The sequence below is a fragment of the Carassius gibelio genome, chromosome B17 (genome assembly GCF_023724105.1).
Source record: "Carassius gibelio isolate Cgi1373 ecotype wild population from Czech Republic chromosome B17, carGib1.2-hapl.c, whole genome shotgun sequence".
Classification (NCBI taxonomy): Eukaryota; Metazoa; Chordata; class Actinopteri; order Cypriniformes; family Cyprinidae; genus Carassius; species Carassius gibelio.
Window position 1 is genome coordinate 16,073,537 of NC_068412.1, and position 27,925 is coordinate 16,101,461.

At 38.3% G+C, this 27,925-nt stretch overlaps 1 protein-coding gene across 2 annotated transcripts; it reads left to right on the forward strand.

Moving 5' to 3' along the window:
• The first annotated feature begins 568 nt into the window (after window positions 1-568).
• Window positions 569-27,889, forward strand: msrab (methionine sulfoxide reductase Ab). Of its 2 annotated transcripts, none has more exons than XM_052580942.1 (6): window positions 569-850; window positions 8,562-8,630; window positions 10,165-10,284; window positions 11,863-11,967; window positions 21,303-21,409; window positions 26,601-27,884. In XM_052580942.1, the coding sequence occupies exons 1-6, from the start codon at window positions 619-621 to the stop codon at window positions 26,772-26,774; spliced, it is 807 nt and encodes a 268-aa protein (XP_052436902.1). In that variant the 5' UTR covers window positions 569-618; the 3' UTR covers window positions 26,775-27,884. The 2 variants fall into 2 exon arrangements, with proteins under 2 accessions (XP_052436902.1, XP_052436903.1); XM_052580943.1 differs by lacking the exon at window positions 569-850 and adding an exon at window positions 1,027-1,165 and having other exon boundaries at window positions 26,601-27,889.
• Window positions 27,890-27,925: the final 36 nt, after the last annotated feature.

The window sequence follows — 27,925 nt, forward strand, 5'->3', positions numbered from 1 at the left end:
AATGCTCATGATGCAATGCTTACACAATTCATGTATGTATCTATCTTTCTTAAAATATGGTTGAAATGAATAGAGCACTGTTGAGGAGTATCTGCAATTCAAACACAGAAAAGAAAAGCCACACTCGCTGATATGACAGCTACAAATCGTAAAGTTTATCGGATTCTCGGGTCACTGGTGGTCTACATGTTAATCTTGTTTAATATTTCAGTGCAGCGAAATAGATTTGACTTGAAGTGTCAAATTCTTTTTGACAGGGTTTAGAGACAGTGCCTTTATTTTGACACTGAATAAAGCCAGCACTGCAATGGAAGGAAATAATGCAAGTATTTACATGCATAGAAATAGCAATAATCATGATGAATGGATTCCAGATGCTAATTTTAATGTATGCAGCCGCGCTTCTCTACGACAGCACACAGATGCTCAGTTTTGCTGTAGGGACGGGGGTGCTGGAAACTCATTTGCATGCCGAACTGCTATCTTAATGTGGATATTTATTTTAATTTAATTTCTTACCCGCACATACCGCACGGGAGGCTTTTGTGGCAAAGTCACATTAACCTCTGGCTAGTTAATATTCAGCTGGCGAAGTCCCCCAGCACTTGATGAATATTCATGAGGTGGGCGAGGCCGTCCCCTCACTCCTCCTCCAGCTCCATGGCGCTCGCGCGGACATGTTTATTTCTGAAAGCGGCAGCGCACGCGGCCATCATCATCATCGTCATCCTCATCGTCCTGCAGCTCGGTCTGCGCGTGACAGTCGCTCAGCTCAGTATGGCAAACAAGAGCGCTTTGCCCACCAAAGAGCGCTCTCTGAAGGGCAGGGAGGAGAAAATGGTCGTGGCAGGTAAATTCCGTCTCTCGTGAAATGTCAAGGGACACTGATGTTAAAGCAGCTTGATCTAACACTAGCGTTTCTCAATGAATAAACTCTCGTATGCCACATTACATCCGGGACATCAGGACAGTTGAATAGACGGCAACTTCCGCATTCAAACAAAAACCATGGTAACCGGAATACCGGCAAAACGACACATTTGTAGTTATTAATATCATAATAAATGAATATAAAATCTCATTCATACACTGTAAGAGGCTTTACAAGCGCTGTAGTTTTGTGTAATTGATTTGATGAGAGGAGATGGGGGTCATTTACAATATGGTGAGTTTTTGGCTTTGAAGCTTTCTTGTCAAAACAGAACAAATTTGACAAATAGCATGAAAGCCTAGTAACGTTAAACTTTTAATAATTGTCAATACTTTGGTTAACTGGTATGTATCGCTCAATTTTATTTGATACAATATTATGTTTTTTAATTAAAGTTAATATAATTTGCCTGTTTCATAATGCCATAACTGAGTGAAAAAAAACAAATTAACAGTAATTTAATAAAACGTAAATGTATTATTTACATGTCTTTATTATGATGTATCAGGGTGGGCAAAACTCAAAAACGACTTCGCTATCAGTTTTAATTTTGTACACACCTCATATTTGTTGTGATTTTGTTTAATTTTTTTAAATGACCTCTTTTGGGTGGTCATAAAAAATGCATCAGTTCTTGGCTTACTTGGCAGGACTGAGTTCTTGTCTTTTTAGAGTAACACTAGGCCCAGTTGGCTAGGCACTCCCTGCCCTTATTCCAAAAATAGTTGTGGTGTTCCCTACCTTAAATAAATGAATGTATGTAATCACCAGCAAACAACCAGGTGATTCTGTGCTTTCAGATATAACCATGACAGTTTTGCTGGCCTGGGGCATCCTGGGAGTTCTGGTGCCCTAGCAGTGTCCAGGGGCCCATCTGTGCATTATGCGCATGAAAGCTCCGCCCCCGTCACGCATTCCCGGCCCTTCTGTCGAAGCAGCTCGCTGTCACGGCATGGCGGAAGCTTCCGGGCCTCTGCATCCATGGGGGGTGGAACAGAGTTTTGGGGAGGATGATCAAACCTTACATGCTGTTGCCATGCTGGCACAGTTTCGGGCCTAGAACTGCCTGAGAAAATGTACTGACGTCAATGCCACAGTCACGCCTCTTTTTTTAAATGTCTTTATTAGCTGTCTATTAAAATGTGACATATTTCATTAGATGTTGATGTTTTGTGCAGAGCATTCACATGCACACCTCTTTCAGATCTGTTTATTTTTACTTTTACTTTAGTATTTTAGTATGAGAGCAGAGAAAATTGAGGAAAGCTTGATATTTAATGGAAAAATACATGTTTAGGATTTAATTAGCGCTGGGCGATATTAGCAAAAAAATGTTGCAGCTGATATATATATAATGACGATACATTTCAAATCTCCGTTTCTTTCAAGCATATTTTTTACTTTCTAAGTGGAAGTTGTAGAATCCAGACCATTAATTGTGTTTTTAAACTGTTCTTTAAGATTTCAAACACTTTGTGTGTTTTTTTTTTACACTTTTTATTTTTCTTTAATAAGATATACATATATCTTAATAGAAAAAGGAAATTCGTAGTTTCTGCATGTTCTAATGAGTGATATTGTTTCAAATCATGAAACAGGTTTGTGTTGGGTGACTTTGATGATGCGTACATTCAGCACAGTTTGCAGTGCAGGCTGCAATATTAATATACATTTTTTTCTCTCTTAGAGATTTGACCGTAGCTTGAGTTGACAGTAGTAGTAACATCTGTAAAAACTAACAACATCATTTTTGAAATGTAATTATTCTGACTGTTTGAGCCATTGGTTTTCCATAGTAGCATTCATGCAAAGTTACTATAGCTTAATCACACAAAGCACTGTAATTATAATCCATTACTGCTTCAATACCTTTAATACATGTCTACATCGATAATATATAATTTGATATGAATATCCCACATTTCTGCCCAAATACCATGGTGCATTTAGTGTTACAGTAAATCCATGGTAAATGATGGGGATTTGTAGATTGAAAATCCTGACTGTATCGTTGCACACAATGTTTCTATTGTTTTTCAGCGCTGTTTCATCTGGCTTTAAACTTTTAAATGTCATTTGTGTTGTACACTAAACTCACAGCACTGTTTATTGTCCAAGTGACCAACTCATAAGTGAGTAAACGCATCTGCTCTAGTGAGCTTGTGCTGCCCTGCAGTTTGAACTTTGAACAGAGTGGATAAATGGTCCGTGTGACAAAGTTCAAGTGAGAAGCGCTGTTTTATTATGCTTTTGTCGCATAAAAGTTGAATCGAATATTTATCAAATTCTTGTTATCGTTTTATTAAGGAAAATAATATTGCAAAAATTATCATTTTATCGCCCAGCCATATTGTAAATAACTAACTTCATTAAATTAAATTGAAAGGGTTAGTTCAACCAAAAAAATAAAAGAGATCTTTGTTCATCTTCGGAAAAAAAATTAAGATATTTTTGATGCATGTTGAGAGCTATCTGAACCTCCCATAGACTGCAAGGATACTACCATGATCAAGGTCCAGAAACATAGCTTAGACATCGATAAAGTTATCCATGTGACATCAGTGGTTCAACCTTAGTTTTTTGAAGCTACGAGAATACTTTTTGTATGCAAAGAAAACAAAAATAACGACTTTATTCAACAATTCGTCTCCTCTGTGCCACCATAGCGCCATTTTGGAGCATGTGCTGTTCTGCATCAGCTGTGCCACACGGATACGTTTTCTACGTTTCCTAAAATTACGATTGAACCACTGATGTCACATGGATTACTCCATGCTATGTTTCTGGACCTTTGATCATGGTAGTACCCTTGCTGTCTATGGGAGAGTCAGGGAACAAGATTCCATCAAAAACATCTTCATTTGTGTTCTGAAGATGAGGTCTTACGCATTTGGAACAACATGAGGATGAGTAATTAATGACAGAATTTTCTTTTTTTGGTAAACTATCCCTTTTAGTTAATGTTCTGCCTTGTCAGATTTGTCTGTTTCATTAGCATTACTTGTGATTCAAATCCTTATTTTGGGAAATTATTCTTTCATTGTGTGTATACCTGTGAAATGATGCACATTCCACCTCATTGCCATTTAAAGAGCAATTTCATCTGACCTTGTAGAAGAAAAAGTTCTATAAAGAGTGACTGGGTGACTGCTATTGGTTTTTCATCACCCTCTGCACAGAAGTATTTATAAGATGCTTTTTATCCAAAGCTATATAGAATACACAAATAGGAGGCTCAGACCGCCGTGAACAGGCTGTAGTTAAGAACTTTGCTCAAGTGCACAGTGGTGACAAGTAAAACTGTAATCAAAGTAGCTCTTCAGATCCTTAGCTTCCCATACCTGAGAATGTAACCGTAACTGTAATGAGCTAGTACCCAAGATTCCAAATCCCTAGATTAAAATATACTGCTGGCCTTTCACTATTTAAAGAACAAAACTATACTATGGACCCATTTGGTTTGTCATGCTGAGCAAAACCATGTTCATTTGTGTGGCTGTGAACATTTTTATATACAGCTATAGTATTAAACCCATATTTTTACATCTTCAAACCATTCAGAAAGTTGACATTTATTTGCTTAGGGCCTGAGAATACTGTTTTCCCACTACTGTATCCGTTAGCTTATGTTTTGTTTCAGGCATCAGAATGCTGGAGGTGTTCCACCGATTACGTGCACTATCTTGCAAACTGTAGCAATGAGGGGGGCCATCCTTCACCATAGCAACCGGAAATGGTTGCTTGGATACAGGTTTGAATAGAAAGTATGGTATGAATGCATCAGCAGTCTTCTCCAGGGGACATAAGGCACTTGAACTTGTCGGTGACTCCAGTGTCTCAGCTGATTCAAGTTGACCCAGCATGAGGTGGTGTTGGTGCAGTCCAACAGAAATGGCCTTGAATGTGCAATGTTTAACAAGAACTTGAAGACACTTTCATACTGAGATTGATTAGATTTTTCTTTCATATTCAGAGTGATAAACACAGCAGGTAGGCCTACATGCAGTTTAGACCTTGTCTTTACAGTAGATGTGTTTATATAGTACCACTTGAAGCAAGAGAAACAGTTTTATCTTCAAGACAATATGGTTAGGTGGCTATGGAATCATTTGAATCAATATTTCACCCTGCTAGGTGCGTTTATAATCGGATTATAAATAGTGAAATCATTTCCAATTGGTTCCAAAGTGTTTGACCATTCTAGTTTCTCTACTGAATCTCTGGTAACTCTGAGTTGTCTTAACCCAACACCAGTGATATGCATCCAACCAGCATTACAATAGATTCATATACCCATATAAAATGTTAGCGTTGTGAAATCCTCAAATCTTAAAAAGCAATGGCAACTTTGACAACAGAAACACATGCTGTAATAGTCCAGGTTAACATCAGGTCCTTGGGTCATGAGAAAGTTGTTGTATTGAGGGATTTTGAAGGCTCATTCCAGTGCCATGATGATGGACAGGCAGACTCCCAATGAAATTAGCAGAGAAAACATGCAATAGTGTTGCGATTCTGTGCGCTTTCTGATATTTATCAAGGCTATTGCTTTTTCTTCTGTTTGCCGGAACACAAATCACCCCAAATTAGGTCCATTTTAGCTGAGGTTTCGGAGAAGAAAAGTCCTTTTACCAATCTCAGCGCTCCATAAAAAGTCCTCTTCTGGTTCTTTTGTCAAGCTCACCCCACCTTCCTTTGCCTCACTTTCTTTTTTCCCTTTTGCCTTCACTGTCCTTTTATCGGCAGACCGGTTGGTAAGGTGTTGTGGTGTTGGCGAAAGCGTCTTTTGGCACAGTCACAGGGCACTGTTAAAGGAGGCAGACTGGCACGTCCTGGACCCATGCCAGAGCTCCTCAGGAGAAATACCCACTGCTGTGGTTGATGTGTGAGTGTGTGAGAGAGAGAGAGACCGATAGATCAGGAAGAGAGAGAGAGAGAGAGGCATTATGGGAAGGTGAAGGGAGGAGGTTGGTGAGTTAGTGAAAGAGAGAAAACACTAGGTTTGTGGTGCCAGAGCTTTTGTGGATGTTGGTTGTGTTGGCATGTTCTTGGCCAGCTTTACTTTATTCCAGTTTGTTTTGTTACGTTATTTTTTTTTCACTCTTTCCTGGATGTAGCGGCTTTGTGTTCATCTGCTGCCAAAAGGCACGAAGGAATGAAAGAAAAAACGTGCAGCTCCATATTTCCGCTGCTCTAATCTGTTGCGCATCCCTCTCTTATATTCCTCTGCCCATTCCTGTCGTCATCACTCACTCCGAATATTCATTTGTCCTCCATTTCTCACCTCCTTTATTTGGAAAATGTGTTGTTTCCCCTTTTCTTTTCAGATCCTCCCTCGCAGAAATTAGAAATGGCATAATTGTATGCTTGGCTGGCAGGTCAGTGCCAGGTGGTCTTTTCGAACATTGTGAGATTTGGCAAATGTGACTGCAAAGGTGTGTATGTGTGTGTGATGCACAAGTCCTCACCCCGACCAGAATAAAGAAAGCTTTGCTTTTCTAGGTGACAAAACAAGCTGCTCTTTTTTATCTTGATTTGGGAGCATGGCTTTTGCCTGACTGCTTGTCTTTGTCTCTTAGTTATTTGCTTGTTATCTCATTTCTTTGTATGTTTAGCAGCATTCTTGTTGTTAAATGTGGAAAACAGGTTACACGGGTTAAACCAGTTTTGCAAATGAAACCAAATGCACTTGTGTGCACATATGTGCTTTAATTCTTTCTGGCGTACTATTCAGAGTGCCTGTGAATAATACAATTCTGTGATTCAACCTGTTTGACATGTGGCTAGTGAGATTGGTGTATGTATATTTTATTTTAGTTAGCATGCTGTGCTTTAGCTGTTAACGGCACAATAAAAACCCTCTCAGGGAGTTTTTCCTTATTTAAAGTTCCTTTAAAGCACTGTTGTAACAGACAGCAATACGTCTTTGTCCATTGCGTCACACCTAACTGTGCTTTTTTTTACTTGAGTGTGTTGTCACAAATTTTGCATTTTTAAGACCCTGGCCTCATTTTCACCTGGTATTAAGATGTTATTTCAGTGATCCCAAATGGTCAGCCGAGGCTTAAACTGTTTTTTACAGTTTAAAATGCACCTCTTGTGACCAGTGCTGTTTTGGATATATTGAGACACTTCCCTATTATTTCTTCACACTCTGCATCACAAATACTGGTGACTGAACAAACCCATGTTATGCGAATGGGAAAGGAAGCAAATGAAATGAGTTAAGAAGCAGTCCTTGTGTTTTTGAGCTGAAACAAGTCTTGTGCGTCTTTTCAAACATATTTGACTTCATGAAGATCTAAACTATAAAAACAGTTTAGATGCCTTGTACACTTGTATTTTATCTTAATGCCAGATAAATATATATGATGTAAACAGAATTAATTTTAGCTCAATTTATTTCAGTTTTAAAAGGCTTTTTTAAACTTATTTTAATACGAATGAATAACAAATAAAGTATCTGATCCCAAAACCAGGAACTCCATTTAGTCGACTAGTGATTTATACAACCAACCAACCGACTAGTAGATTTTGTATATCCATAGATTTTATTTTTATATATACTGAACAAAATGAGATATGCTTGCCCTTGCAAAATGCTACTGCTACAGTGTTCTGGGTTCTCTTGATTGTGAAGTCAAAAGCGCCCATCTCCAAATCTCTATTATATTCTAGTTTCTAGATATGGCTCACGCCCCTCCTTCAGTGTGAGTCCATTTATGCCAGTCAAGAAAAAAAGTCTAATTACTAATTGATTAGAAAAGTAATAGCATACCTCTCCTTAGAAAGCCCACAAGATTTAAGTTCCATTCTTATCTAAAGCACAAGGAGTGCAGGATATGTTATGTGCCAAAGTTAAAACTTTGCTACGCTAGTCTAACTTTCAGGCCAAGCTTTTTGCAATTGGTAATGGACAGAGTCTCAGTATTAAGGTCTTTATCGTATATAGTTTAAACTTTAGGGAGATTAAAGGGGGAATGAAGTGTGGATTGCCCTAAATGCATTATTGTGTGGGTTTGTTTGTGGGGCCATGACACATTTCTTCATCCATATGCTAATATTAGTGCACAGTGTGTAAACCACTATCCTTTGCGGCCTGGAGATTTAGGTGGTAAATCACTTCAGTCTTCTTAGCTCTAATCCTCCCCACATCTGTGCCCCTTTTCTCTTCCTCTTTGCTGCTCTAATTCCGGTATGGCACAGTTGGCCATCATCATCCATCCATATAACTCGGGAAACATTTGGTTTGTCCATCCTTTATCGCCCTTGTGGCCTAATGCACTGTAGGTTGTTCCACAGGGCTTTCAGAGAGCTGATGTTGTTTCCTTCTGATGCATTTGCATCACTTGTGGTTTGTGACCTTCTCGGGATGGTTTAGAGGTGTGTGTGTGTGTGTGTGTGTTGGGTGGGGTGGGGGAAGTTCAGCAGTGTAATCTGCTAAGTGTCTCCCACTGCAGAAACAGCAGCACTGATTCAGCTTAGCCTGAGCAGACCAGGCAAATCTGCAGTAATCCTCGCCACAGAACCCGGTCTGACAGTCCCACCATCTGGAACAGCGCCACCTCGTGCATAGTTACACCCCATTATTACAGAATATTTATATTTCTGTCTTTCTCTGTTTCTGCAGCAAAGCATGCAGCAAATGGGAACCCCACAGTGGAGCCTTTTCCTGATGGCATGGAGATGATCATGTTTGGTGAGTTTGGAAAGGATCATATTCCAGACTTTTTTAGATACAATTAGCCTATTGCTTCCTAAAGTACCACTTGTTTCTGAGTGGTGGCACATGGGAGACCCAGGGTTGAAGTCCAGCCTGTTCCAATCTAATTTCTCCATCTCTCCTCTTGACTTCTTGTTTTCAAGTGCCAATAAAAATGTGGCTAAAGGCTCATTTAAATGAATCAGTTGAAATGTCAATGACTACCTTAACATGAACATCAGTTATCTATTTTTTTAACCTTATTCAGAATAAGACAAAATTATGATTGGGGGGGGGGGGGTCGTGGCCTAATGGTTAGAGAGTTGACTCCTAACCCTAAGGTTGTTGGTTAGAGTCTCAGGCCGGCAATACCATGACTGAGGAGCACCTTGAGCAAGGCACAGAACCCTCAACTGCTCCCCGGGTGCCTCAGCATAAATGGCTGCCCACTGCTCCGAGTGTGTGTTCATGGTGTGTGTGTGTGCACTTCAGATGGGTTAAATGCAGAGCATGAATTCTGAGTATGGGTCACCATACTTGGCTGTATGTCCCGTCACTTAAGTTGTTTACATTGGTTGCTTTTTGAATATTTCTTTGATGTTCCCACACGACGCCATCCGAAGTACACTCCAGAATTTTACAAATCAATGTATAGTTTGTAGTCATTATGGTGCCATATACAGCTTGGGGTGTTTCATTTTCAATTTTACCAAAGCGTCAACTGCATTTATTTATTTGTCATGCTATATGAAGCTTGAAGCTTTGGTAAATTTGAAAATGAAACACCCCAAACTGTATATGGCTCCATAACAAATACAAACTATACAGTACGTTGATTTGTACAGTTCTGGAGTGTATGTTGGATGGCGTCATGTGGGAACATCAAACGAATATTCAAAAAGCAACTGATATAAACAACTTAAGTGACGTGACATACAGCCAAGTATGGTGACCCATACTTCAGAATTCATGCTCTGCATTTAACCCATCTGAAGTGCACACACACAGCAGTGAACACAAACACACACCAAGAGCAGTGGGCAGTCATTTATGCTGCGGTGCCCGGGTAGCAGTTGGGGGTTCGATGCCTTGCTCAAGGGCACCTCAGTTGTGGTATTGAAGGTGGAGGAGCGCTGTACATTCATTCCCCTCATCTACAATTCCTACCGGCCCGAGACTCAAACTCGCAACCATTGAAATGGATTACAAGTCCGGATCTCTAACCATTAGGCTACGACTTTTCAAACTGTGGGTTTGTCTTGTTTTGCTTGTGTTTTGGGCAAAAGCTTTTGTTTTGAGAGGGTCACAGAGTATCAACAGTGTCTGAAATATCATTTTTTAGTATGTAAAAATATAATAATCAGCAGAAGCATTAAAGATGTCAAACTGACGTAGTTAGGAAGGGTTTTGTGGAAGAAGCAAAAAGGAAATTTTGTTAAAAAGTCTGTCTGTGCTCAGTGATTTATCTGCAAAAGATTAAAACTGTCCTATTATTATCGCTATTTGATGTCTCTGTCCCATATATATTCAGGAATGGGCTGTTTTTGGGGAGCAGAGAGGCGCTTCTGGAGGATTCCTGGTGTGTTCTCTACTCAAGTGGGCTACTCTGGGGGCTTCACACCTAACCCTACCTACCATGAAGTGTGTTCAGGTTAGTCCCAGCCACACAAACACAGCCAGTCAAATACAGATATGCATGTAGACACACGCCCAAATCAATTTGTCCTTTTTGCCGCTACATGCTTGTTCATCTCCCATATCGAAGAGGTCTCTGATGGCACTTTTCCCAACCTTAAGTCACACACACTAGAGCAGCAGCAGCTTCACTGTACCCAGATTAGTGCTTCGCTGCAGTCTTCACCAAAACATTCCCTTCATCTGCAGTGAACTACCCAGAGTGCACTGCTCTCTCCCAGATCCGCAGCCCTTCCCCCCCTTCCTCTGTATGACCTACTTGTAGCCAGACAGTTCAGAAGAGATGAGATGGAGGGAGGGATGCAGCTGTGATGTTGCAGTTTCTGAACTGGTCCCAGTGAGAAGGTTCTTCTGACTGCAGCTCAGAGGGTTTGATCTCTCCAAACACACACACAGGCTCTTTTAAGTGTGTAGTGTGGAGAAGACTTGCGGCTGTCAGAATTGCGTTGAGTGTTGGGGTTAATATGTATTCAGGCTTTGTTATTTGTAAGAGTACGGTACAGATTTACACAATTGCTTTTGAAAGGTTTTGTCTTTGACAATTTTGACAGAATGGTTCTAATGATCTGAAAACCTTCTTAAACTTTATGCTTAAATGCTTGAATACAGTTTTGTATATAATTTTAAATTGTGCCTGCGTTTTGTGGCTGACGTCTTTCCTAAATTTCTTTACAATACCATTTTAAATGTTTAAGCCTTTGTGGGCCTGCCTGATCCAGTATACAGGATACACCTCGTAAAGTTGGATAAGAGAAGTTTATCTTCATCGTAACCACATGAAACAGACAAACGCATAAACTTCAACTACAGTACAAAAGACAGTTTTGTTTTTCAAAGAAGTCTCTTACATTCATGAAGTCTACATTTAGTTGATCAAAAATACAGTAAAACATAATATTGTGAAATATTATTACAATTAAAAACAATTGTTCTCTATTTGATTAGATTTTATTGAATTTCCAGCAACCATGATTATACCAGTCTTTAGTGTGTCATGATCGTTCAGAAATCGTTATATGCTGTTTAGTGATCAAAAACCATTTATTAATAATTTTTTAGATTCTTTGATGAATAGAAAGATCAAAAGAACAGCATTTCTTTGAAATAGAAATTTTTTGTAACAATACAGGTCCTTCTAAAAAAATTAGCATATTGTGATAAAAGTTCATTATTTTCCATTATGTAATGATAAGAATTAAACTTTCATATATTTTAGATTCATTGCACACCAACTGAAATATTTCAGGTCTTTTATTGTTTTAATACTGATGATTTTGGCATACAGCTCATGAAAACCCAAAATTCCTATCTCAAAAAATTAGCATATTTCATCCGACCAATAAAAGAAAAGTGTTAATTAATAAATGTACAATATTTGAACAACAACTTGATATCTGAGTAAAAGATTAATTCAAATCCTGTTCATTTTCTAATGTCTGAGTTTAAAGTATGCTGCAAAATCACAGATCATTTGCATAGCTCTATTTGTGAATGATCTGATCTAATCTAATTCTTTTTGTGCTGTTCTCTCCAGGTTTAACAGGGCACACGGAAGTAGTGCGAGTGGTCTTCTCTCCTAAAGACGTCAGCTTAGAGAAACTTCTCAAAGTCTTCTGGGAAAGCCATAACCCCACTCAAGGTAAACAAACACACGTATTCCCTCACATCTACACAAGTGCACTCACACAGATGTCCATAGAAAGACCCCTGGGTGCAAGGTGCAGTGGCCCAAAAGCAAACGGTCTCATGAGGGTAAAACCCGGATGCATCTGTGTGTTCACGCTGCTCCATGCATGTGTGTGTGTGTGTGTGCTGGATGGTCAGGATGATCTCGCAGGAATTGGAACAGCCTCAGACAGGCTATGTTAATGTGTCTGAGACCAATTCAGCCATGAGAGGAAAAGAGACATCGCGTATGTGTGTGCATCAGTGCAAGCGTCAACTATTCCTCCAGTCCTCTAGAAACAGAACCAATATTGAACACACCGCTGATATTTGCTGTCTGTACTTGTCCTTCAGTTCCTCATTCGAGAGTAAATCAACCTTGGTGTCTGTCTGCAATCCAGCACTAAGCTTGAGAAAAACAGAAGAAAACTTAAGAGAGATCGATCTATCTGTCTATATCTATTTATCAGTCTCTCTTTCCCACTTTATGTTATTCACTGTTTGTCTGTCTCTCTGCCTGTACACGTATCTATACTTCTGTCTCTCAATTTGCCTGTCTTTCTTGTCTATCTATCGATCATCTATGTGTCCTTATGTCTGTCTGTCCGTCCGTTAGTCTGTCTGTCTATATGTCTGATGTAACAGTGTGACTGCAGCTTGAAGCTGTTGTTTGGCTCTCTGTGTTCAGTCACCCTGAAACAGAGAGAGAAGAGAGGAAGAGACACTCCTCTGAAACATTCATAAAGCTTGACCCTGAGGACCTGAAGCGCACACACCCTCTTCAGCTCTCCTTCGTCAGCTGGACTGTGGGACTAAAGTCTCTGCTTTAATACTTTATATGATGTCTATGGTCCATTCAGTAACTTCAATAACTTCTTGTCTGTATGTTTTCCTCCAGGAACATGTACAAATTCCCTTCGGGGATCAGTAATGCATGTCTGTATATCTGCCAGTTGAGGACACGCCCCTAAAACCTGAGTCAGAGCGTGATTTAAGAACGGCAGAGTGGTTTTCTTTGAATCTTTCATGTGTCAAATCATCAGTTTGAGCTGACATGATTACCCTGTGTGTTCGGTTCTGTGCCAGCTCTGTAATTCACATCATGTTCTGAAGGTGTCTGAACTTTAAAAAGTCACCCGGGACACCGTCACCCTGTCAGCCAGAATGCCCCAGAAAGTAAAGAGCAGAAAATTACTCATAGGAGCCAGGGTTAGTTGTCAGGAATGGCCTTCAAATGTGATTAAACATCTAACTTGCTCTGTTTTCTTTTAGCTATAAGAATGCAAGGTATCTGCAGATATATATTTTCTAAATTGACTAGTCTGCAGGTTATCTGGACAACTGATTGACTAGCTGACCTTAGAGTGGTAGTTCACTGAAAAAATGAAGTCTGTCATCATTTACTCTGCAGAACACAAAAGAAGATATTTTGTAGAACTTTGGGGTCCCAACAATATTGACTTTCATTTTGTCACAGAATACAAAAAATAGTTTTGGAATAATGTGAGATTGAGTAAATGATGATACAATAATTAAAAAAAATAAACAATCCCTTTTCCATTTTTCTATAATAAGGCTGGCTTAGGATGATGTCTATCCAACCTGATCTGATGTGTTTCTTAGGGGGTGTTTGCATAAGATCCATTCTTGCGTTAGAAAACAGGTAGACAGATTGCAATACAATGGAAAACAAAGCAGAGGTCTCAAGGCACGTTTTTTAAAGCTGAGAGCATTTTTAACTTGACACAAAAGTTTTTGTATACATAGACCAGGTTTTAAAAACTAGTGTAGACTGCAAGCAAGAACTTGCAGCCTTTTATTGTGATAAATTATAGATGGACAACAAACATACAGGTTTAAAAATATAACCTTTTACTGCACAAAACTATCATAGTCCTCCCAAAAAGCCTCCAAATTACATATAAGAGATGTTCCTCAGAACAGATTTAATGATCGGAAAAGACAATTTTAATTTGTAATTGTCTGGAAATGTATTGTTGAAGCGGTGGTTCTTTGAAAAGTATCAGTTTAGATATGAGACCGTTTTAGTAACATATATCCAATAAAATACTTTAGAGCCTGACTACAATAATAAAATAATGGACATTCATTTTTAGGATTTTATTCACTTTTCAGGTAAAAAAAAAAAAAAAAATCACACTTTTGTAATTCCCTCATATATCCCAAGTGGGCCGCACACCCCTTAGTTAAGAAACACATAGTCTGAAGGACCATCATGACCCAACACCCAAAAAACACACACATATACTCTTATAGAATCAAGTGAGAACATGAATGTATGAAACTTGTTCACATGTATTGACATTTAAATGTGCACCAGGTAAGATTTAATAATTTAAGCAACATTTCAGCACTATTCCTCCATGTTGGCATGGCATTTTTAGGTTGTGTTTCATGATCCTGCAGGAGTTTGGGTAGAGAAGCATGATGAAGACCATGGCCCATCTGCATGACAGAAGCATCAGATTGTGTTTTTTGGCGTGGGGCACGGGCGCGGGCCGCTGCACTGCTATTGGCTACCAAGAATCGAGAACGTCTCTGTAGGCTGTTCATCCATGCATGCTTAACGCACATTCTATTTGTCTGTACTAGAACGCTCACGCTGAATCAACTATGAATCATGTGTGTTCGTCAACATGTGCACGTGTGTTCGTCATTGCTTAGAATAATAGGTAAATACAGTATAAATCCGCAAGTGTGTAAGGTATCATAGGCTGCATACGTGCACGCTTGTTTCCGTTGTGCACAGAGACCTGTGTATTAAGCTGCTGTCTCACAGTTCAAAGGGTTCTGCTCTCAGCAGCATGATTTCCGAATCGTCCTATCAGGGCTGGGATAGCAACATCCACAGCCAATCAAACACTCCCAGCACTCTCCTCTTTGTACCCCCACCTCATACCCAGCAACACTTGCTCTGGCAGAGTCTTTAGGTCATGGTATTGCAAATGTGCGGTAGCTTCCCTATACCCTACGTTAATTTTCTAAAAATATAGGGTGTATGCTTCATCTTTGGCTGTGCTGACAAAGATAGTACAGGAAGCCGAGGGTTGAGTGAGACGAGTTGGGAAAATTGGGTTCCTGGATGGATTTGACGAACAGGAAATAACTGAAGCTATTTTAACAATTCTATCGCCTGTGGCAAACTGTAGAGTGGAGAAGTGCAGTGCGGGCACACACACGAGAGAAACGCGCACACACGCTTGATCGCCTCAGCAGTTTGTTACTTCCTTGTTTAAGAAAGACCCCCCTCCTTTCCTCCCCATTCCCAACGGCCCCCGGGGCTCTCAGTCTGTCTACAGGATAACAACATCTTATCTTCTCTGTTCTCCTCTCCTCCCCCATCCCTGGCTTCTTCTCTCCTCCATCCCTCGCTCCCCCTCAACATCATCCCATCAGCATTTCCGCAGTGACTCCTCATTCTTACCCTCCGCTTTTTATCTCTTAGTCACTTTCTTCATTCTGCCATCCCGCGCTCCCTCGTTCCGCTAACAATGAAAGAGGGCGGGTTTCTCTCCTCCTTTGTCCTCGTTTTTCTGTCTTGCCAGTTTCATCTTTTATCGTGTCATGTTTTTTTTTTTTGATTTGCAGTATTTATGTAGCTGCTGCGTCAGAGAGATGCATTATCGCTTGCTTCACGGGGGAGAGACAAGATGGCTGATGCAGGCGCTCATCGTGTCTTTCAAACGTAGCGGTTGATCTAGATTCTCCTAGGCCTGTAAACATTACATCCAGTTTCCCACCTGCTTTTGGTGTGACTGACACTTTTGCTGTGTATATTTAGCCCTGAAAAGCTAAACATCAATGCTGAAGCTAATTATGTACCCAAACTGTTTGCAGGATCTCCATAATTACTCCGCCACACTTTTGTTTTGTCATTGAAAACAAAGGTTATTGAGTTCACATGAACACCATTTTGTGCATAAGCCACCAAATGGGACAAAAAGAAAAGACCGCTTCTAAATTAAGAACCCCCCTTTGTCTTTTTGGGGTTCAGCAATGGGCACGCGCCTCTCGGGGGGTGACCTCGACCCCAGTCCCTCCTGAATGAGGGGGGCTCATTACAGTTTGTCAGTCAGCTAAGGGGGAGGGGCCGACAGAGGTCATTTATGGAGAGTAGATGAGAAACGGTCGCAGAAATGCTTATTTTTGATGAGAAGGGGGTGGATATGCTGGAAGAAAACATTGGCTTGTTGAGGAAGTAAAGAAACAGAGCTTATTTTTCCATCATATTGGACCATTTTGGATGCCCTGTTGAAGGTGCACAGTGTACAGGTGCATCTCAATAAATTAGAATGTCGTGGAAAAGTTTGTTACAGTAATTCAACTCAAATTGTGAAACTGGTGTATTAAATCAATTCAATGCACACAGACTGAAGTAGTTTAAGTCTTTGGTTCTTTTAATTATGACGATTTTGGCTCACCATTTAACAAAAACCCACCAATTCTAATTCAAATTAGAATATGTTGACATGCCAATCAGCTAATCACCTCAAAACATCTGCAAAGAAAATAGTTTCTCAGTCTTTGGTTCACTAGGCTACACAATCATGGGGAAGACTGCTGATCTGACAGTTGTCCACAAGACAATCATTGACACCCTTCACAAGAAGGGTAAGCCATAAACATTAATTGCCAAAGAAGCTGGCTGTTCACAGAGTGCTGTATCCAAGCATGTTAACAGAAAGTTGAGTGGAAGGAAAAGATGCACAACCAACCGAGAGAACTGCAGCCTTATGAAGGATTGTCAAGCAAAATCGATTCAAGAATTTGAGTGAACTTCACAAGGAATGGACTGAGGCTGGGGTCAAGGCACCAAGAGCCACCACACAATTAGCTACAGTTGTCGTTTTCCTTTTGTTAAGCCACTCCTGAACCACAGACAATGTCAGAGGCGTCTTACCTGGGCTAAGTAAAAGAAGAACTGGACTGTTGCATAGTGGTTCAAAGTCCTATTTTCAGATGAGAGCAAGTTTTGTATTTCATTTGGAAACCAATGTCCTAGAGTCTGGAAGGGTGGAGAAGCTCATAGCCCAAGTTGCTTGAAGTCCAGTGTTAAGTTTCCAGAGTCTGTGATGATTTGGGGTGCAATGTCATCTGCTGGTGTTGGTCCATTGTGTTTCTTGAAAAACAAAGTCACTGTACCCGTTAACCATGTTTACCTTTGCATGTGTTTTGAGTTGATTAGCTGATTGGCATGTCACCATATTTTCATTTGTAGGAGAATTGGTGGGTTTTTTGTTAAATGTGAGCCAAAATCATCACAATAAAAAAATAAAAAAAGACTTAGACTACTTCAGTCTGTGTGCACTGAATTTATTTAATACACGAGTTTCACAATTTGAGTTGAATTACTGAAATAAAGTAACTTTTCCACAAAGTTCAAATTTTTGAGATGCACCTGTATTTTAGCCCAATATTATGATTTACATAAAACTTAAAAGGTCTGGAGTTATTAATTTATTTTTTATGTTTTATGTTTTTTTTAGCAAGGATGAATTAAATTGATCAAAAGTGACATTAAAAAACATTGAACTTTCTGTTCATCAAAGAATACTGAAAAAAGATTCTGCAGCTCAACTGTTTCCAGAATTGATGATAAAAATAAGTTTCTTGACCATCAAATTAGCATATTAGAATGATTTCTGAAGGATTGTGTTACACTGAAGATTGGATTAATGGCTGCTTAATATCCAGTTTTGCCATCACAGGAATAAACTACATTTTTAAATAAAAACAGAAAACTGTTATTTTAAATTGTATTAATATTTCACAATATAACCGTTACATTATTACTGTGTTTCTTATCAAATAAATGCAGCCTTGGTAAACATACTCTAAGAAAAAAAGTACAAAACACTTGGGTACCCTTTCAAAAGGTATCTACTGTGGCATGGCTTTGGTTTTGTTTTAAGGTCTGAATAACAACAGCAACAATTAATGTTTGCCACAAATAATTAGTTTTCTAATCTAGAAAAGTGTTTTTTCTAGTTTTACAGTAATTTATAGAATGTCTTTTCTGCAAGAAAAATTAGAGTGTAAGAGATATATTCACAGTATAAAATTGTTAAAGGGGTCATCGGATACCCATTTTCCAGAAGTTGGTTAAAATTTCTCAATGATTTTTTGCTTTAAATGCTAATGAGCTCTGCTGACCCCGCCCCTCTCTTCTATGGGGTGACGAACTGAACAACAGAACACCTCAATCGCTATGGAGCCATTCTTGTCTACATCTGGTCCGCCGGTCGGACTGTTACAGCTCACTCAGGGCGGGTCTACTGTAAGGATCAACAAACCTGGGAGCGGCCTTCATCAGTGTGATGTCACACAGACCAGAAGCTGAGAACAGCCTGTAAAATGGAATATTATTTTTAATGATTAAATAAAAAACACTGGGTGGATTTTTATCTTTATAGTTTAAATGTGTACACACACTGCCAATGCACATTTATGTAAAAAAAAAAAGTGTAAAAGTGAATTTAGCATGTGATTACCCCTTAAATTTAAATGTTTTCATCAGTGAAATGCTAGCTAATATACATACTAAAAATAAACACACACACACACACACACATATATATATATATATATATATACAAACCATGTTACATTTACAGCACATTTTAAACGTGTGTTTTTATTTATAAGGATAATGTAAGAATTTGTGTGTGTGTGTGTGTGTGTGTGTGTGTGTGTGTGTGTGTGTGCAAAAGAGTGAGGTTGTGAGCTTGTGTGTGTATGTGTATTACATAAGAGGTGTAAAAATAGACCCAGCTCTGCACCATTCCTCTTAGTTGGCTCCTCTCGCACGCACACTGCTTCATCGTACCCACAGGGCACACACAACAGTGCTCTGAACAACCCCTCACACACATACACTCCCTGCATCATACACACTCAAATTCACAAACTAAAGCATCACACATGCACCTTCACAAACACAAAAGGTGGACATACTCCATCTACTTGCCATCAAACTTCCTTTATAAAATACAATCTACATACACATCAATTTGTGTGTTTTCTCGTCGGCATACATTTGAGCCTCAGTGTTTAAAAGCTGTTTTTGTCCACGGACACAGAGGCTCTTCGGTCACAGAAACGCAAGCCACAGAGTTTGTGAGTAAAGTGATAAACCAAGCAGACTAAGATTCAGAGCCATCAGTGTGACACATGATTGACATTTTGTGTGACAGGGAAAATTTAGCTTTTGAAAGACACTGAGAATTCTCTGGTGTCAGGCTTCACATCACAAACACACTGTTGATGTTTCAATATTTAAATTTAAAGGAATATTTCTCCCCTGAAAATAATATTTGTCAAGATTTACTCACCCTCGTGTTGTTTCAAACCGGTGTTCCGTTCACTCTCAGGGAAATTTTTTTACAAAGTCTGTCACCAGGGCAGTACCTTTTTTAAAACTTACACCTTTGTAACTTTTAGGTACTAATATGCAACCTCAACCTTTGGGTATAAAGGTGTACCTTTTGATGCTTGAATTAAATAATCACGGCATTATAATATTTAATATGAAAAGTAGATGCTATTTTAAAGATTTGCAAAATAATTTTCATCACTAATTATAGTATTTTTAAACATTTAATTTATATGACTATCCAATATCAAGCAGTACTGAACAAAAGTGACTGATGACAGATTGGATAGTTAAGGATTTTTAAAAAAAGATAGCAACAACACAGTTTTGGTGACCATTGACATCCATTGTTCATCCATTGTTTTGTGTTCTACAGAAGAAAGAAAGTTACAGGTTTGGAACGACATGAGGGTTTTGGGGTGAAATATCCCTTTTAAGTTGCATCTGTGTTTATTTCTAGTTTCCGGAGTACTAATGTCCCTCAAGCATTTTCAAAAAAAACCTGAACACTAATAAATACGAGGTTTTCATCTTATCCTTTTCATTCACTCTTCCAATCTTTTTTTTTTCCCTCCTTCCTCATCGAGCCACATAGTGCTGATATTTGAAATGTCTGGATTGGTCAAAGCAGCCTTAGAGGATTGGCATCTGTCTGGATGATGCTGTGTGTGTGTGCTTTCACGTGCGTGTACAGCTTATTCACTCACAAGTACACATAGTAAATCTTTCCATTCTTCCCTCCGTCTAAAGCAAAGGGTGATGCTTCTTGACCTCTGCATTAACAGAAACCGTTTTCCTGCGGGAGAGCCATGTTATGGAGAGCGAGAGAGACTGCGTGTGACATTTATGGAGTCAGCTTCTGCCCAGCTCTCTGCTCTGACCCTGTTTGTGCGCTGATGACACATCTGCAGCGTTCTCCACTCTCGGTTCACGTGCGTGTTGTGTGTTGAGAGGAGAGATTCTGTATATTATTCAGCTTGAACAGGGAGGATCATCAATAATAACTAAGCATCGGGATGGAGGCTGAAAAAAGAAGCGCTCCAGTCTCAGATGGAGTACATTGAGTGCTCATCGTTTCCTTTTAGTTTTTAACTCCTTTTTCCCTCGTATGAGCCGAGATAGATTTAAGAGTTTTGATATTCAGTGACACTTAAAAGTATTTGGCCACTTAATTAAAAATGTCTGAATGGCATTGCTGATTGTAATAAAATATATATATATTTTTTATTATTATTTTTATTACTTTTATGTAATTTTTTACTTTTTGTATTTTACTTTATTCATCACTGAAATGAAGTGCATTTTAACATTTATTCAAAAAGAAAAAAATGATTTGCAAAATGTCTCAAAGTGGTTCCTTCATCATTTGTTTGCAGATGGTAAATGTTTGGTTGGAAGTTCCCGCCCGTGCAGTGGCAACCGTTAATTAAGTGTCCAAACATTTACCAGTATAACTTGGCTGTGTGATGTTTTTGGTGGCTCAGGCCTCAGGGTCACGGGGAAGGTCAGTGACTGTCGCTTTGGCACTTTGGAGGATCAGCCAATCAGAATGCAGTATTTTGGCCTTTGAAAAGAGAGCTACAGAGAGCTCATGGCAAGATGGCCGACATCCAGTTCTGCAAAAAGATACAAGAGAGACAGCAAATTCACTGTGGAAAAAAAATGGCAAGGGAATACCGGAAAATACAAACATGTTTCCACATGTTATCAAGGAGGAAATTATTCAAAGACTGCTATTTTTTTCATATTTTCTAATCTTTTTTATTTTTTTGCAGCAATATCAGAACAGAATTGGATTTTGCTTGCTAATAATAGAAATGTCATTAAAAAGACTGATGTATACAGTGACAGGACTGCAAATTCCTGGGGTTTGAGTTTTTTTAAAGAGCTCTAAAGCGTGTGTGTGTATTTTTTAGGAATGGCACAGGGGGATGATCATGGCACGCAGTATCGTTCTGCCATCTACACCTACAGCCCAGAACAGCAAGAGCTGGCCGTGAGAAGCAAGCATGTGTACCAGGAGGTGCAGTATCGCAAAATACACACACAAACTTTCCTTTGAATTCTGTTGCTCTAGAATGAATTACGGATATTTTCATAACCCATAGTCCTACCCCAGCTCCAACATTATTTACAGGAAAAGAAATGAATACTTTTATTCAGCAAGGACGCATTAAATTGATCAAAAGTTACAGTATAGACATTTATAATGTTTAAATGCCATTTTAAGACCATAATTTACAGCACTAATGATATTGAGCACAAAATCAGCATATTAGAATGATAATAACTCCCGATAATTCAGCTTTGCCATCACATGCAATCACATCTAATAAAATGATCATTTTATAAATCATGTTTTACTGTTGTAACTGTAGTTTTATTGTATTTTTGGTCAAATAAATGCAGCCTTTGTGAACAAAGTTCTTTCAAAACACTTAAGAGACCCCAACATTTTGAACAGTAATGCGCAAATCAGTTTAGTTAATCAAATATAATCAGAGTTGAAATCCACTGATTTTCTTTTTGCCCCATCACATCTCCAGAAGCTGTCTCATTTCCATCCTCTCTTTTCCATTCTTTGCTGCTCTCAAACTGTTCACTGTCAAACGCTGACCGCCCACACCTGTCAGAGAGATGCGCTTGTGGATGCTCATGAACGCAGCTCATCTGGATGGCTGGACTGTTATCCCTGTCAAACTAGTTTGATGATGCTTTGGTTTGTGAGATACAGGAGCTTGGGTTGCCGTTCTTGCGGTAACCCTTTGCTCCTCATGTCATCGGTCTTGCTTCTAGGGCTCAGATGTGATTTGGGGGTGAGGGGAATGAGGCATGGGCAGGGAGGTGGGGTGACCCCTATTGGCCTTGGCATTGTGCACATCAGGGTGAAAGGTCAAGCTTGCAGGAGGCAGCTGTGGTTAAAGGGGCACAATCAGATCAGGGGACCGAAACGGACATGCTGTTGATGGCCCTAGTGACCCCACAAGCTGAAATGTACACACACACAGATATAGTAAAGCAGAAGGGGCATTTCAGCACGGGTTAAACTGGGCCAGAGCACTTTTAAGGCACTTTCAATTCAGAATTAAATAATTAAATAATGGCTCGGGTTGGTAGTTTTTTTATTTAAAGAAGTCTCTTAAACTGACCAAGGCTCCATTTATTTGATCAAAAGTTCAGTATAAACAGTAATGTTGAAAAATACTATCACAAAATTCATAATAACTTATAACGTAATTTATGACTGTAATGGCAAAGCTGAATTTTCAGCAGGCTTCAGTGTCACATGATCCTTCAGAAATCATTCTGATGCGCTGATTTGGTGCTTAAATAACACTTCTTATTATTGTCAATCTTAAAAGCCGTTGTGCTGCTCAATATTTATGTGGATAAGTAAATCCTATATGAATAGAAAGTTCAAAACAAATGTTTATTTGAAATAGAAATCTTTTGTAACATGTATTTACTGTCACTTAAGATCAATTGAATGCATCCTTGCTGAATTAAAGTATTAATTTCTCACAAATAGTAAGTATGATTTGAGAACTGGTATCGTAAATGCTATCTGTGTTTGTATGGTATGTGAATGTTGTACAGTAGGTGACTTTGCATGCAACATGATGATTTTTGTGTAGAACGAATGGCTCCAGATTGCATGAAATCTATTTTAAATACGTTTATTAAAAGGGCATCACATCTCTCAGACTTCATAACCTTTCCCTGCAGTTGATGCTTGTGCTTCTCTCTCTGAGGGTGGTTTCGAAGAACGGCTCGGTTACATAAGATGAGATTAGACATGTTAGTCCAGAGTCTTGTTAAAATATAGAGGAGCGGACGTGTGTGTGCATCCGTCATACTGTGGAAAAGCGCAGTGGAGAGTGAGAATTTGAAGAGAGACACTGAAATAAAAGAGAGTGTGAAGAAATTGGTGAGGCCTTTTTGAGGACACTTCCATCAGGTCAAATTCAGGTGATGAATCAGACACCGACACCACACGCAGACGGGAAATGAATTATTAGCACTCGCTGAGAGTTGCACTCCATCAGAGTCTCCCAAAACTCTGGCATCAGTGAGGGCAGTCAGGGAGAAGGAAACACGGGAGTGTGAGAAGAAGAAACTCATTTAAACGCTGTGGTTGAGGAGGGGAGGGCTGCTGTAATGAAATGTAGGAATTTGCAGAACATCAAAGAGTTTTTATTCAGTAGTGAAAGAGAGCGAGACGCAGGAAGATAGAGTAGAGGTACAATTCTGCTGCAATGAAGCACTTTCTCCGAGGAGTTATTTTGGGGATTTGAATGGAAGTTTATGAATTTGCTTTGTTTATCTACTTGTGTTATCCTGCAGACATCAAAATTGTTTTTTTTTTTTTTTTTTTTTTTTTTTGTTATGTTTTGGGGGGGTTGAGATTCATCTTCATGGCCCAGATTAAATAATGTTGAGAAATGGTCGTTGAAAAAGTGAATGCACAAATGTGATGTGAATGTCAAAATTTGGCATGTTGATATTATTTATATTTTTCATCTTATGTACAATTGAATGCTATTATAATATTCCCAGTATTTAAAAAAGTTAGCATGATTATTCATAAAAATTTAAATTTTGTAAAATGTAAAATTTTTATGTAAAAATCACCTAAAAAAATTATGAAAAGAATAGACTATGTAGATGTAGCACTTACATATGCCTTGTTTTAAAATGAATTATAATAATATTGGTTATAGTCTTGTTTTTGTTCGATCCCTTTATAATCCATAGATAAGCAAAAGATTTTATGTGAAATAAATTATCAAATTATCAAGGTTTTTTTTGTGTGTGTGTTGTTGTTGTTGTTTTTTTTTGTTGTTTTTTTCTAATCAATTCCTGATGGATATAATCCCATCCTAAAAAAATGTTTTTTCTGTTGGAATATCCCGTATCATGCTGGGATGTCAGTTCATGGAGGAAAATTTGGTTAATGGAATATGACATTGACTTTAAGAATAAACAAACACACTGTGCTCTAGAGCTAGAAGAAAATGTAGTTTTTGATCATTTTAAGCATGTTGTATTATTGTTTATAAATGTAGTAGTAACACTAAATAGGCTCAATTTTCATCCACAATGTTATTGGCTGATGTTGCCTATAGCTCAGGTTCTTATAAGCACTCCATCTAAAAACAAAATCTCTCTGTTCCACGTCAAGTAATCTCTCACAGATAGACGCTCATGCTCTCACACTTTGATCTGTCTCCTCTCACAGGTCACATGACCCTCTGCTGCCTTATTCTCTCTCACAAAATGCAGGAACCGCCAAGGATGACAAAATGGATTCCTGACTAAATCTTATGCACACACACTCATGCTTACATGCAAGCTAAGTATGTGTGGAGATGTGCGTAAATGCACAGAACATGCAAAGATCAGCCTTGGCCTTTGCACTGTTTTTTTTATTTTTTTACATTATGCCTTCTTTCTCGTGTATGTTTGAACTAAAGTGAATCATCTTTACACCTACACATGCTTTTCTGTTGGTGCGGCAGAACTATACAGCTTATAATATGGCAAAGATGCTGTAGCTTTTAGCAGAGACTCTGCTAAAACAAGAAACAATAAGCTTTCTCGTTAAGCTAAAACTGTATCACCGTTTCAGGAATTTTGAAGTGTAGCTTTTTACTTAATAGAAAAAGCTGCATTAATATTTATTATTTATGTTGTTCTGTTAAAAGTAGGCCAAGCGGTTGCAGTTAAAATGTACACAGGGAATGTGCGTGTTAACGTGAGCAGGTTCAGGTGTGTGTGTGTGTGTGTGTGTGTGTGAATAGTCTAATATATAAGGTAAGTTTGTTCTCACAGGAATATAAATGGAAATATATGAATTAAATCTGATGGGGATAAAAGGGGAATTCTGATTGCAAAACATACTGAAAATGGTCAGACTAATTATAACATATATTGGTGGGTTTGTGTGTGTGTGTATTTGAAGATCCAGGAACACATAGTGACATTAGTTGAGTCATCAGAGTCAGATGAAGCATATTCAGATATGCAAATGCTTATGTAATCTCTCTCTCTCTCTTTACCTTTCTTTTTCTGTCTCTTTCTTTCTGTCTCTTTGCTTGACTGTCCACAGAAATGTTCTCCTCCACAAGAGAGACACAGACCACTGAGCTTTGACAGAGCCAGCTTTCTGACACCATATCCACACACATAAAAAAAAATGTCCACCCTTTCTAATGCACACTATTTAAAATATTTTGCACAGTTTAAAGGATGATAAACATGGCTCAGCAATATGGATTTTCATTTCTGCTGGCCCATTCAAGCCAATAGTTTTGATTTGCACTTGACCTTCCAGTACAGGCCTAGTAAAATCAAGAATGAAAATTATGAATTTTAATTAAACAGATTTCTGTGTCAGAGGTTTTTATTTATGTTTATTTAAGAAACCAGTGTGCTCTATGAAATCATGGGTGTATGTGTATATATATATATATATATATATATATATATATATATATATATATATATATATATATATATATATAAATGCATGCTGTTGAACATTTTGATGGTGGATTCTGATAATGAAAAGTGCATTATAACAGTAAAAGAAAAAAAAAAAAAAATATATATATATATATATATATATATATATATATTTTTTTTTTTTTTTTTTTTTTTTTCTTCTTTCTTTTTGTGTGTGTGTGTGTGTGTGCGCTCTGCTTATCAAGTTTCTGGTTCTCTTTTTTATGCACACCTGGCTAAATGTTGTTTGTGTGTCCATCTTCCTGTTCACTGTAGCATGTGTAACCATGTGATAATCCTATAAGGTTATTCTTATCTTTTAGCCTTATAAATATACTAATTTCAGAGACATATTTTTAAAAAATAAAACACATGGGAAATGTTTTGTTTATGTTGTATAGGTATCTTTGTTTTTCTGGCGTCCATGCTGCTGTTAGTATCTCATGGTGTTATGCACATGCAGCCTCTTTTGTTAGACATGAAATCAGTAGCAACTGAAGCAGACTTCTGTCACCACCTAGTGGCTGAGATCTGGAACTACATACATTTCATATAAGGACGGTTGTAATTGCTTAAAGCCGTTTTGGACATTCTGTCTGGCTTTAATATCACATACACAAGACAGTGATCACGTTTATCCTCTTCATATCAAAATGTGTCATCATTTACCGTCTCTTTTTCTGTCTGTTCCTGTTTCATCTTTTTGCTAGGCTCTACATAAGAAAGGCCTGGGTGAGATCACCACCGAGATCCGAGAGCAGGCTGAATTTTACTATGCTGAAGACTATCACCAGCAATACCTGCACAAGGTGCCTAAAGGATACTGTGGCTTAAAGGGCACCGGTGTCACATGCTCTATCAGAGGAGAGAAAGATGAACTCTGACTCGGGGCACACAGACATTTTTCTGCTATTTAAAGGAATACTTCACCTGAAAAAGTATTATGTTGATTCACTCTCATGTTGTTCCAAACATAAATGAATTTCTAAGAAATTCTTTCTAATATTCTTCTGCATTAACTAAAATGAAACCCATAACAAAGTTTTTTCATTACTTTAAATAAAATGAACTGGAAATGTAATTAAATAGAATGTTGTTGTTGTTTTTCAGGTAGGCAACATTTCTTGTTTTTGTTTAGTTTAACTTGAAGTACTTAAATAACTAAAAATAAATAATATAATTTTAACAGACATTCTAAAAAGAACAAATACGCATTAAATTGTTACAACTTTAAGAATAAAATAAAACAAATTCAAAGTATTAGCAATATATATATATGTAAGTATGTATATACGTATATGTATGTATATACGTATATGCGTCCTTGCTCTTTTTCATGCAGTTACTATAAATGTGCGCTTTAAAAAACGAGGTCCCTTTTTCTTACCCAAAAAAACCGTATGACTTGAAAAGAATATAACACACAAGTCAACTGGATTTCACTGTAAGCTTTGTTTGGGTGATTTACTTCTTTAACAGGGGAGTGGTGTGTTATGCAAGTGTCTTATTTGATCCATGTAGAAAAAGACACATGTGTATGTTTGTACAAACTGTGTATTAAAAATATTTTTCTGACAAAATGTAAGTCTGTGGAACAAGTTGGGCTCTTAAAGCCAACAGTAACCTTCTGCCAGTGATATTTCCACAAGCTAAATCTGTCACACTGTCTGCTCTAGAGCATCTGCTGTGTGGCTGCCTTATGCTCCGGCCAATCTCTGATCTCTGTGGGCATTACAGTACAGTACTGCAGCATTAATACATCAACCCCTGATTTAAAATATAAATGACCTATTCTGCCTCATGCAACATGAATAACAGTGCTTGCTTGTACACAAAACTGTTTGTTTAACTCTATTTTAAAACAAACAATCATATTACACATTTTATTTGTGTAATAATCATTCAGTAAAAATTCTATATTTTTTCTTCATTAAGCCGTCAAGTTGCACCTGTGGTTTCTGTATACCACTAGGTGGCAGGACATGTAAACATAAAAACATGCCTTTAAATAAATCAACTGTAGATTAAAGGAGGT